The sequence below is a fragment of the Petromyzon marinus genome, chromosome 72, assembly GCF_048934315.1.
Source record: "Petromyzon marinus isolate PM22_M1 ecotype Great Lakes invasive population chromosome 72, UKy_Petmar_22M1.pri1.0, whole genome shotgun sequence".
NCBI lineage: Eukaryota > Metazoa > Chordata > Hyperoartia > Petromyzontiformes > Petromyzontidae > Petromyzon > Petromyzon marinus.
Window position 1 is genome coordinate 6,082,906 of NC_133738.1, and position 13,250 is coordinate 6,096,155.

At 45.4% G+C, this 13,250-nt stretch overlaps 1 protein-coding gene and 1 long non-coding RNA gene across 4 annotated transcripts in view; both read left to right on the plus strand.

Annotated features, from left to right (window-relative positions):
- Window positions 1-13,250, plus strand: part of LOC116957345 (uncharacterized) — a 183,877-nt gene that overhangs the window by 115,084 nt on the left and 55,543 nt on the right. The gene's annotated exons all lie outside the window — the stretch shown is intronic.
- Window positions 1-13,250, plus strand: part of LOC142906932 (uncharacterized) — a 48,544-nt gene that overhangs the window by 31,082 nt on the left and 4,212 nt on the right. For all 3 annotated transcript variants that reach the window (XM_076055712.1, XM_076055710.1, XM_076055711.1), the window contains 2 exons: window positions 1,023-1,181; window positions 6,998-7,108. In XM_076055712.1, the coding sequence (XP_075911827.1) occupies window positions 1,023-1,181; window positions 6,998-7,108 (270 nt within the window). The remainder of the gene's footprint in view (window positions 1-1,022; window positions 1,182-6,997; window positions 7,109-13,250) is intronic.

The following is a 13,250-nucleotide window of genomic DNA, read 5'->3' on the forward strand; positions in this document are numbered from 1 at the left end:
TATGTCCGGGTAATTTGTTTACTTTTATTGTACTTTGCACGATTATTGTGTTTTTGTATTCGTTTTTGTAACACTTACCCCATGTCTGTACTGGACATCTATGAAGAAGAGCTTTACATATCATTGGATTCCTCCTGGAGTGTAAATATATATTTTGATTATTGTAAAAACGGCGAGTCTGTGAAGAGAGAACTTCATACAACTTTTTCATTTTACCGGTTAAGGCCCACTGAGCCCTCAGTTGCTATGATATGTTAAATACCTCGCCTTGTATAGAAGAGGTCATGGGTTCGATCCCAATCTCGACCCTGACAAAACCTGCTGCTGTATATTTGGAGACCGCATCTCTATCTCTTTCTCTCCCCGTGGTAGTCACATGGATTTTTCACTGGGGTCCTCCGGTTTTTTTTCCCCTCGAGTAGTTTTTCCCTTCGAGTAGCCCTTTATTGGTGGAAGCCCACCACCAGCACCATTATTAGCCACAACTACCATTACCTCTAGCAGCAACCTCCACCGTCAGCAATGTGGGTGTGTGGAGCGAGGTGCAATGTTCGCCTTGCGGCCCTTTGATTGGTGGAGACTCACTGCCGGTGTCGTTGTTTTCCTGGCGGCCATTTTATTGGTGGAGACCCACTGCCGGTTTCGTTGTTTTCCCCTACATTAACATTAGCTGCCCCGCCCATGCTGCTGACACACTTGGGCTATGCCCATCTTTAAACCTTTATAAACAGTTTTCTTGTAGAAGCTAACCCCCCTTTTCCTGATGACGACCGCATGTGTTGCGATCGAAACATCATAGTTTTTCGTTGTTTTCTTTGAACCTATCTGTGTGACTTTGCCAAAAGACCCAAAGAATAATATTTGGCTGCTATAAATTTCCACGTGATTATCGGCCACTTAATTAAGCTGTTATTATTTTTAGATGCCCAGGTTGCTTGTCTGAAAAAGAGCTACACAGCTCAGTGGGGACTTACACTACAACATTGATCTAAATAATTTGCGATTGCCTCCTTGTTTTGCAGGTGGCAAAACATTCCAAGCCAGGGGATGCGGCATCAAGGCGGAGTGTGAGACGTCTGATTACAAGACGCAGATAAAGCAATTCATCACCGGCATCGTCTCATCGTTCGACGGCACCGTCAACAATTACACCTGCTGCCAGACCGATCTCTGCAATGGCGGTAGTGGATTGCAATTGACGGACAGATTGTTTAACCCACCTCCGTCTTATTTCTGTAATGTGGTGTATGCCTGTGTGTGTACGTTGAACTTAATTTCGCACCATGCTAATCGGAGGTGCTTGGGAAAGGACAATGAACTGAAAACAAGCAGTTGGAAAATAAATGTTTTGAAATAGTATAGTGGGGTAATGTGTAGTGTCATCGTCATAGGCAATCCCTCGCAATCGAGGATGAGTGTCTTCCATAGAAAAGTTTAATTATCTTTGGGTCTTAAAATACCTGAAGGGTGGTGGGTGGAACTGGATAAGTAATTTCGGCTACAGCATGCCTTTTCCGCCATTCCCACTTTTCCTCTTCGTGTTTCCACCGTTGAGTTTCAGTATGTTTGGAACCTTGAAATAGACTGTCCGTGTGTCTCCAGCTGAGGTGATACTGGGCAAGAGTCTCCTATGAGTTGGTGTCGATAGTGCACTTCTTCATGTTGGCCTTCAGAACATCCTTGAAGCGCTTTATTTGCCCTCCTCTTGAATGCACACTCCGAAATAAGCTGGAGTTGGGCACATGGCCGACCTCGAATGATCGTGGCCTCAATTCTTGTGGTGTTTGTTTGCAAGAGGACGCTAACGTTTGTGAGTCTGTCTTCCCACCCGATGTCAAGGATCTTTGGCACGCAGCCGATTGGACTTCTCTAGTGCTTTAAGATGTCTCCTATATGTTATCCATGTCTCAGTTCCGTACAGCAAGGTAGAGATTACGACTGCTTGGTAAATCATGATCTTGGTTTTGGACCTGATGTCACATTCCTCAAACAATATTTTCCTCAGCCGACCGAAAGCTGCACTTACAAATTTCAGGGGTTTTGTATTTCTTCGTCAACATTATCATTCTATTAAAGGCTTACGGGGTTTGGGAAATGCTCATTTTCTAATTTCACTGTGGATATAAATTGTCGGAGCTGGGGACTGCTCATTGACATCTGGTTGATGAAGGATGTTCGTCTTTAAACTATTAAGCGTCAGTCCCATTTTCGCATGTGCCTTAGTAAAGTTTTGATTGCTTGAAGATCCACTTCCATGTGGGCACACACGACAGCATCGTCAGCATACTGGAGCTCAACAACTACTGCTGTCGAGATGATCTTAGATTTAGATCGAAGTCGGTTGATGTTGAATAGCTTAACATCAGTTTGTTAAATTTTGATTTAAAGCTTTCGTGACTGCAGTAATTCATATTCTTAGTTTTTTCGGTAAAGTCACGTTGAAGAGAAACAACAAAATAACAAAATATATATAAAACAATAAAAAATTCTCACGACGTTTCGACCATAACTCAAACGGTCATCATCAGGTGTGTAACACACAGGTGTGTAACACACACCTGATGATGACCGTTTGAGTTATGGTCGAAACGTCGTGAGAATTTTTTATTGTTTTATATATATTTTGTTATTTTGTTGTTTCTCTTCAACGTGACTTTACCGAAAAAACTAAGAATATCAGTTTGTTAGTTTAGCTCCACTCCTGCTCGAAGCTTGCCAGTAGTTAGCTGTAGCATCGCGGTGAGGAATATTGAGAAGAGTGTTGGGGCAATGACGCAGCCTAGTTTGACTCCAATCTTAACTTCAAAGTGGTCTCGGATGGATCCATTACTAAGAATCACTGCTCGCATACTATAATGCAGCAGGCGAATGGTGACAAATTTCGGTGGACATACATACTTTTTAAGGATCTCCACAGTGTTTCCTCGGTTGACAGAATCAAAGGTTTTTGTCAGGTCAAAGAAGGAATCGCTAAAGCAGTTACACCTAGATATAAGCAATAGTGTATCCATGCATTATTAGAATATAATCGATACCATAACACAACAATCGGCTGATAATGTGTTTAATCTAACAAAAACTAACCAAATGAATACATTTTCTGACTTCATAATAAACAAATCCCTACTAATAACGAACAATTTTAAAACAAAACCGTAATGAACTTGACTAACACTGTCTTAACTAGTGACATGATCTCTGTCCTATCTAGAGTCCTTAACTTTGCCGTTACCCCACGCACAATTCCAGTGGATGAGATAATTGCTGAGGTAGAATCAGCAGTAAGACTCCTTCCACATAATGAGGCAGAGATGACCAGACACGAGGTTGCCAAAATAATTGAGAATAGCAAAGTTCCAAAAGTAAATATTAGCTCTAACGAAGCAAAAGCCTTAAGAGAGCTCCGTGTAAATAAAGATATCCAAATCCTGGCAGCTGATAAAGGCTGCACTACTGTCGTGATGTCACGAGCCGATTATGATAATAAAATTAGAAATTTACTAGAGGAAAGTACCTACATTAAAATTAAACGAGATCCAACTAATACTTTAGAATGTAAGACTACTGCAATAATTGCAAATTAATCCATAAGATTGAGCAACACCAAATTAAGCCAAGGGCCTCAAAACCACCTAGACTGTATGGGCTACCAAAGATTCGTAAAATCGGCATCCCATTACGACCCATAGTCAGTACAATTGGCTCTGCCACTTAAAAATTAGCAAAATATGTAACTAAACAAATACAGCCCTACATCGGTAGGACATCTTCATTCATAATAAATTCAGAGCATCTTGTGAATGTGATTAAAGATACTAAACTTAATCCTAATGATATTCTGGTAAGTTTTGATGTGATTTCTCTATTCACTAAGGTTCCAGTGAAGGAATCGCTTAAATTACTTGATACACTAGTAAAGAATACAGGTTTACCAAAAGATATTCCGAAACTTGCTGACCATTGTTTAAATAACTTACTTCTTATGGAGAGGGGATTTCTTTAAACAAAAGTAAGGAGCAGCAATGGGCTCTCCTTTATCTCCTGCTATGGCAAATCTGTACATGGAAAACTTTGAAATAAGAGCACTTGCCTCGAGCACATTAAAACCATCTTTTTGGTTTAGATATGTGGATGACACTTTGGTTGTCTGGCCACATGGTAAAGATACACTTAATGATTTTCTAAATCATCTCAATACACAAAACCCGGCCATACAGTTCACCATGGAAATGGAGGTGAATAACACACTCCCGTTTCTAGATATTTTTTCTTGGACATGGCATAAACGGTAAAATAACAGCGTTTACAGAAAGCAAACGCACACTGATGCCTATCTGAATGCAGATTTGCATCATCATCCAGCTCAGAAATCCTCTCTTATCAAGACGCTCATACATCGGGCTAAAACAGTGTCAGATGGTGAAAGTCTAGTGAGAGAGATCAAACACGTTAAAGAAGCATTACGACAGAATGGCTACAATAATACTCAAATTAACAGAGCACTGAATGCCAAATCACGATCGCAAAGCAACACTGCTGAAAGCGCTCAGATTCTTAAAACAATAAAAATTCCATATCTCAGGAGTAACTGACAAATTAGCCCATGTTTTGCAAAACCAAAACATTACAGTAAGATTTGGTACAGTACACAAAATTCAAAAACTAGTATCTTGCACGAAAGACGAATTACCTAAATTATCAACAGGTGTATATCGGATTAATTGTTTATGTGGCAGATGCTATATTGGACAGACGGGACGTAACATCAGCATAAGACTAAAAGAACACCAAAGAAATATTAAATTATCTCAAACACAACTGTCAGCAGTGGCAGAACATGCTTGTCAACAAGGACACTCAATTGATTTTGATAACGTTGAAGTGTTGTGTAAAACTAATTATTACTGGCAAAGACTAATTAGAGAATCCATTGAAATTGAGAGAAACAAATAATTTTAATCGTTCTGATAGCTATAGGCTTAGTGCGGCTTGGAAGCGTATTATTAAATAATACATATTACAATTCCTTATAGGGGAAACACATTAATTAATGGATTACTAATGTAGCATATAATCACAATAACACACATTACAACAAATTACTAATCTAAAACTCATTACTAATCATAACCATTGACTGATTACCAATCGATGATATAATTACAATACCCCCTTCTTCCTCAAATCACTGCACCTGAAATAAGTTTAATGATGACGTCACCCTGCTGCTCTATTTAAGACCGAGAGCAAGTGAGGGCTTTACCATTCTGGCGAATTGCCCGATGATGCTCGATGTAATTACCAGCGAAACGTCGTTTTCAAACTGTAAATGTTGTGGATTCACTCTTCAACACACTGGTGGGCTAAAGTAGTGAACTAATTGTCTTTTGTCAACGTGACACTTTATTTTGCTGATTGGCTGTGTTGGGTGGTGGACACATTTATAAATAACGCGATCGAACCCACAAACCTTTATTATGAAGGTTTGTGTGGTTCCTGACATTTTTCCTGCAGTTTATGGGCAGTGAAGATCATGCCAGTTGTGGCTCTCGATGGCCTGAACCCACGTTGGGATTCTGGGCGGAGTTGATCAGTAACTGGCAGAAGACGGTTGAGGAAAGTTCCTGCAATTATCTTTCCTGCAGTGGACAGCAAGGTGATCCCACTGTAATTTCCACAATCGGATGTATGTCCTTTCATGAAGATTTTCACAATCATGGCATCTCTGAGGTCGTTCGGGATGTCCTCGTATTTCCAAATTTTCAACGTGAGCGCTTGGAGCCGTGAATCTAGCTCCTCTCCTCCTTTTTTGAAGATTTCAGCTCCCAGGTGCCCTATTGCTCTTCATCTGCTTGATGGCTTTCCTCACTTTATCAAGGGTTGAGGGGGTTCCAAGCTCATTTCTGATTGGGTGTTGTGGAACGGACCGGAAAACACTATCATCAACAAACGAGTCTCGATTGAGCTTATTTTCAAAATTCTCCTTTCAGCGGGTGTTGAGTTCCCTCTCCTTGATCAGATCTCCTCCATTCTTAAGCCTCAGTGGGGGGTTGGTCCCTGAGTGCTTGGACCATTGGCGGTTCTGGTGGCACTGAAAAAGCCATGCATATTATAGATGTCGGCAAGATGTTGGATTTCCTTCACTTTGTCTTCCCACCATCAGTGTAGTGTACAGAAGTGTAGAATGTACATTTAACTTTTTTTAGCACCGTACGTAGACAACCGTGCTAATTGGAGATGTGGGGGAAGGACAACAAACTAAACACAAAAAGCAGTTCTAAAGAAGTGAGTTTGTCAGTCTAGATGATTTAAAAGCGCATATCGCCCAGTTGCATCCTAATATCAGAAGAGACCCACAGAAACCCACCGAGACCCATACTGATATGTGTGTAGGTTTAACTTTTTTCACACTGTACATAGCCAACCATGCTAATCGGAGGTGCAGTTTTGAGGCTATGGTGCATTGTTGAGTCTATTGGCAGTGAGTCTATGGGTAGTGTTGCCTCATGACTGACGCTTGTGTTGCATTCGAAACATCGTGATTTGTTTTATTTTATTTCTACCTATGTGACTTTACCGAAAGAACCAAAGAATATAGTCTATGGGTATTGTTGAGTCTATGGGAAGTGTTAGTCTATGGATAGGGTCGTGTTAGCCTATGGGTATTGTTGAGTCTATAGGAAGTGTTAGTCTATGGATATGGGTAGTGTTGAGTCGATGGGTAGTGTTATCTATGGTATGTATGTTGAACTTATTTCACACCACCGTGTGTCGCCGACCGCACTAATCGAAGGTGCAGGGGAAGGACAACAAATTAAACTCTGCATGTGTTGCGCTTCTTTCGCACTGTGCGCAGCCAACCACTACGAATGACGCTATATAAGATTAAAGTATTTATTATAATCATTATTATTCTTCTTCTCTGGGTCTGATCTGTATCGATGCTGTTGAATGTCGCAAAAACCCATGAGCTCACCCCACCCCCCTTGCCATGCAGTGACCAATGGTCGTACCTGCCACTTCGGAAGCAGCGGGCTGGGATTTCCTGAAGTGGACAAGGCCTGTGCACCAGGGGAAGACTCGTGTGTGGCCGCTGTGCTATCGCAGGGTAAGTTTGTTTTGGTAAAAATCATAACTTTTTTCACATATGTAGTGAGTTCAACTGAGTCGCAGACATACTCTTTGGAGGCAACACATTTATTAACACCAACACACACGGTAACTGCCCCTTAACAGAATAACAACCTATGGTGGTGACCACCAGGTTAACCACACTAATTACACCGTAACTAGCTACAACGGACCGGACCACAGCTTGGGTTCCGGTCCACGTGTTGGAGACTCTTGTAGAACGTAGAATTCTTCAGGATGAACAACAGCAGCCGGTCCCTCTAAGTGACCCGTCTTATATCCTCACGGGTCGTGGCTGTTTCCGTGCTTGGCCACGACCCACCTTCCAGAATCCTCGAGCAGGATCTCGACCCTGACACGTGACCACTCCTAGCCCCCACTTGTTGGACGTAGAACATAGATGAAGTTTTCTTCAAGATGAACAACAGCGCCGGTCCCTCTGGGGGGGCCCGGCTTATATCTTCTGCGGCGTGGCTGGCTCCGCCCCTGACCACGACAACCTTCCAGAACCCTCTAGCAGGATCTCGACCCAGCCCACATGACCACCCCGAGCCCCCACCTGGGGCCCTTTGTAGACTTAAACGGTCACATGTCCTCTCGGGTCAACCAAAGTGCCATGGCCTATAGTAACCCCATTCCTATGGCCGGCACTTCCACCCTATCCTGCAGGGCTGGGACTGCACGCCAAGCGTGATGCCATCCAGCGCTATCACTCAGCGCTGACCGAGCTCCTCTAGGGCCAGTATTACACCCACACCATTGTGGTATCTGCGATGTCATTACACCGCACATTACCCACTGGCATCCCGTGATGTCACTACACATATAATCTAATTTATATTGAGCACCCTTTACTCATTTGTTACAACTCCCACTACTCTACGAGACGTCTGGTAAAAGCGTGTACAACATTATCTGGCACGTGTCGTGAAGGGGTACTGCATAGATCTGCATTGGCTTCCGGTTGCCGAACGAATATACAGCATTAGAAGGTCGCACTGATCACACACACACAGTGTGCAATTGCCACAAATGACCCACAATACCTTGCTGATCTCATCAAGGAACAATAAACCATCGTCACACGAACTCCGCTCATCCTTGCAGCAGCAGTGACATTTGGCTGCTGGCCATTGAACTCGGACGGTGGTCACCATCTCGCATCGCTTTCAGATGCTATAGACACTACACCACTATACAGCACACTATACTATACTACTATACACTACACGATGCATTATACTACGATACACTACACACTACTATACACTAAACTTTTGCCTAGCTGTCGAACAAAGACAGTCAACACTTCATCGCACGGCGCTTTGAGATGCACTTCTGCGGCCGTATGGAGAGCTCTTCTGATATTAGGAAACCACTGGGAGCTGTACACTTTCAAATCGTCATCTAGATCGATAAGCTCATTTCTTTAGAACTGCTTGTTGTTTTGTTTAGTTTGTCCTTCCCCCTCAACTCCAAATAGCGCGGTTGGCTACATACTTACATACCAAACTATAAGCAATTTTTATTTTACCAGGTAAGGCCCCTTGAGCTATGCAGAAGCGAGCTGGTTTTCACATATGATAGCAGCTCAATGAAGTGGCTGATATCATCACGTGAATATTTATAGCAACTCAAATACTCTAAACGTGTGGAGATGTTGATTCTAAATGTGAAGGGAAAAAAACGGAGGACCTGGAGAAAAATCTACACGACCACGGGGATAGAGACAAGCAGACTCCAAATATACAGCAGGCACCAGGGTCGGAATTGAACTCATGCCCCACTATATACCAGGCGAGGGGTTAATAATCTAGCAACAATGGAGCCAGTTTTGTATGCTATGTCAAGGCGATTGCAAATACAAAAGGGTGACATAGAGTGGAATGATGCAGTTGGCAGAAGAGGCGTGCCGCAAGAGTATTGAGCAACGAGTAACTGGAGTGATAGAGGGGGTATTTGGGAATCATGCGAAGGGGTTACAGGGAAAGGTCAGGAAGGAGTGGAGGGGGGCGTGGTGGAGGGGAGAGAGGCAGGGGAATGGGTGACGATGGAGAGGTGATGAGACTTTAAGAGAGGGAACGGAAAGAGCTTAAGGAGGGGGAAGACTGCTGAATGTACAGGGGCAGTGTTGAGTCTTTGGGTGGCAGTGCCGAGTGTGGGTGGCAGTATTGAGTCTATGGGGTTATTGCTGAGTCTATGGGTGGCAGTGTTGAGTCTACGGTGCAGTGTAGAGTTAAAATGCCATGATACGTCCATTGTTTTTGTACTGTTCCCCTTTTAATGTTCTCTGGTCTGACACTTGTGTTGAGACATTGCTAGTGAGACTGCTAATGAGACACTGCTAGTGAGACACTGGGTAGCGAGACACTGGGTAGCCAGACACTTGGTAGCAAGACACTGGGTAGTGAGACACTAGGAAGTAAGATACTGGTAGTGACACACTGGGTAGCGAGACACTGGGTAGTGAGACACTGGTAGTGAGACACTGGGTAGTGAGACACTGGTGGTGAGACACTGGTAGTGAGACACTGGGTAGTGAGACACTGGGTAGTGAGACACTGGTAGTGAGACACTGGTAGTGAAACACTAGTGGTGAGATACTGGGTAGTGAGACACTGGGTAGTGAGACACTGGGTAGTGGACACTGGGTAGTGAGACACTGGGTAGTGAGATACTGGTAGTGAGACACTGGTGGTGAGACACTGGGTAGTAAGACACTGGGTAGTGAGACACTGGGTAGTGAGACACTGGGTAGTGAGACACTGGGTAGTAAAACACTGCTAGTGAGACACTGGGTAGTGAGACACTGGTAGTGAGACACTGGTAGTGAGACACTGGTAGTGAGGCACTGGGTAGTAAGACACTGGGTAGTGAGACACTGGGTAGTGAGACACTGATGGTGAGACACTGGGTAGTGAGACACTGGGATAGTGAGACACTGCTAGTGAGACACTGGTAGTGAGACACTGGGTAGTAAGACACTGGTAGCGAGACACTGGGTAGCGAGACACTGGTGGTGAGACACTGGGTAGTGAGACACTGCTAGCGAGACACTGGGTAGTGAAACACTGGGTAGTGAGACACTGGTATAGTGAGACACTGCTAGTGAGACACTGGGTAGTGAGACAATGGGTAGTAAGACACTGGTAGTGAGACACTGCTAGTGAGACACTGGGTAGCGAGACACTGGGTAGTGAGACACTGGTCGTGAGACACTGGGTAGTGAAACACTGGGTAGTGAGACACTGGGTAGTGAGACACTGGGTAGTGAGACACTGGGTAGCGAGACACTGGATAGTGAGACACTGGATAGTGAGACACTGGGTAGCGAGACACTGGGTAGCGAGACACTGGGTAGCAAGACACTGGGTAGTGAGACACTGGGTAGTAAGACACTGGGTAGTGAGACACTGGGTAGTGAGACACTGCTAGTGAGACACTGCTAGTGAGACACTGCTAGTGAGACACTGGGTAGTAAGACACTGGTAGTGAGACATTGGGTAGCGAGTCACTGGTGGTGAGAAACTGGGTAGTGAGACACTGCTAGTGAGTTACTGGGTAGTGAGACACTGGTAGTGAGACACTGGTGGTGAGAGACTGGGTAGTAAGACACTGGGTAGTGAGACACTGCGTAGTGAGACACTGGTGGTGAGACACTGGGTAGTGAGACACTGGGATAGTGAGACACTGCTAGTGAGACACTACTAGTGAGACACTGGTAGTGAGACACTGGGTAGTAAGACACTGGTAGTGAGACACTGGGTAGTGAGACACTGGTAGTGAGGCACTGGGTAGTAAGACACTGGGTAGTGAGACACTGGGTAGTGAGACACTGATGGTGAGACACTGGGTAGTGAGACACTGGGATAGTGAGACACTGCTAGTGAGACACTGGTAGTGAGACACTGGGTAGTAAGACACTGGTAGCGAGACACTGGGTAGCGAGACACTGGTGGTGAGACACTGGGTAGTGAGACACTGCTAGCGAGACACTGGGTAGTGAAACACTGGGTAGTGAGACACTGGTATAGTGAGACACTGCTAGTGAGACACTGGGTAGTGAGACAATGGGTAGTAAGACACTGGTAGTGAGACACTGCTAGTGAGACACTGGGTAGCGAGACACTGGGTAGTGAGACACTGGTCGTGAGACACTGGGTAGTGAAACACTGGGTAGTGAGACACTGGGTAGTGAGACACTGGGTAGTGAGACACTGGGTAGCGAGACACTGGATAGTGAGACACTGGATAGTGAGACACTGGGTAGCGAGACACTGGGTAGCGAGACACTGGGTAGCAAGACACTGGGTAGTGAGACACTGGGTAGTAAGACACTGGGTAGTGAGACACTGGGTAGTGAGACACTGCTAGTGAGACACTGCTAGTGAGACACTGCTAGTGAGACACTGGGTAGTAAGACACTGGTAGTGAGACATTGGGTAGCGAGTCACTGGTGGTGAGAAACTGGGTAGTGAGACACTGCTAGTGAGTTACTGGGTAGTGAGACACTGGTAGTGAGACACTGGTGGTGAGAGACTGGGCAGTAAGACACTGGGTAGTGAGACACTGCGTAGTGAGACACTGGTGGTGAGACACTGGGTAGTGAGACACTGGGATAGTGAGACACTGCTAGTGAGACACTACTAGTGAGACACTGGTAGTGAGACACTGGGTAGTAAGACACTGGTAGTGAGACACTGGGTAGCGAGACACTGGTGGTGAGACACTGGGTAGTGAGACACTGCTAGTGAGACACTGGGTAGTGAGACACTGGGTAGTGAGACACTGGTATAGTGAAACACTGCTAGTGAGACACTGGGTAGTGAGACAATAGGTAGTAAGACACTGGGTAGTGAGACACTGGGTAGTGAGACACTGGTGGTGAGACACTGGGTAGTGAGACACTGGGATAGTGAGACACTGGGATAGTGAGACACTGCTAGTGAGACACTGGTAGTGAGACACTGGGTAGTAAGACACTGGTAGTGAGACACTGGGTAGCGAGACACTGGTGGTGAGACACTGGGTAGTGAGACACTGCTAGTGAGACACTGGGCAGTGAGACACTGCTAGTGAGACACTGGGTAGTGAGACACTGGGTAGTGAGACACTGGGTAGTGAGACACTGGTATAGTGATACACTGCTAGTGAGACACTGGGTAGTGAGACAATAGGTAGTAAGACACTGGTAGTGAGACACTGCTAGTGAGACACTGGGTAGCGAGACACTGGGTAGTGAGGCACTGGGTAGTGAGACACTGGTGGTGAGACACTGGGTAGTGAGACACTGGTCGTCAGACACTGGGTAGTGAGACACTGGGTAGTGAGACACTGGGTAGCGAGACACTGGGTCGTGAGACATTGCTAGTGAGACACTGTGTAGTGAGACACTGCTAGTGAGACACTGGGTAGCGAGACACTGGGTAGCCAGACACTTGGTAGCAAGACACTGGGTAGTGAGACACTAGGAAGTAAGATACTGGTAGTGACACACTGGGTAGCGAGACACTGGGTAGTGAGGCACTGGTAGTGAGACACTGGGTGGTGAGACACTGGTAGTGAGACACTGGGTAGTGAGACACTGGGTAGTGAGACACTGGGTAGTGGACACTGGGTAGTGAGACACTGGGTAGTGAGATACTGGTAGTGAGACACTGGTGGTGAGACACTGGGTAGTAAGACACTGGATAGTGAGACACTGGGTAGTGAGACACTGGGTAGTGAGACACTGGGTAGTAAAACACTGCTATTGAGACACTGGGTAGTGAGACACTGGTAGTGAGACACTGGTAGTGAGACACTGGTAGTGAGGCACTGGGTAGTAAGACACTGGGTAGTGAGACACTGGGTAGTGAGACACTGATGGTGAGACACTGGGTAGTGAGACACTGGGATAGTGAGACACTGCTAGTGAGACACTGGTAGTGAGACACTGGGTAGTAAGACACTGGTAGCGAGACACTGGGTAGCGAGACACTGGTGGTGAGACACTGGGTAGTGAGACACTGCTAGCGAGACACTGGGTAGTGAAACACTGGGTAGTGAGACACTGGTATAGTGAGACACTGCTAGTGAGACACTGGGTAGTGAGACAATGGGTAGTAAGACACTGGTAG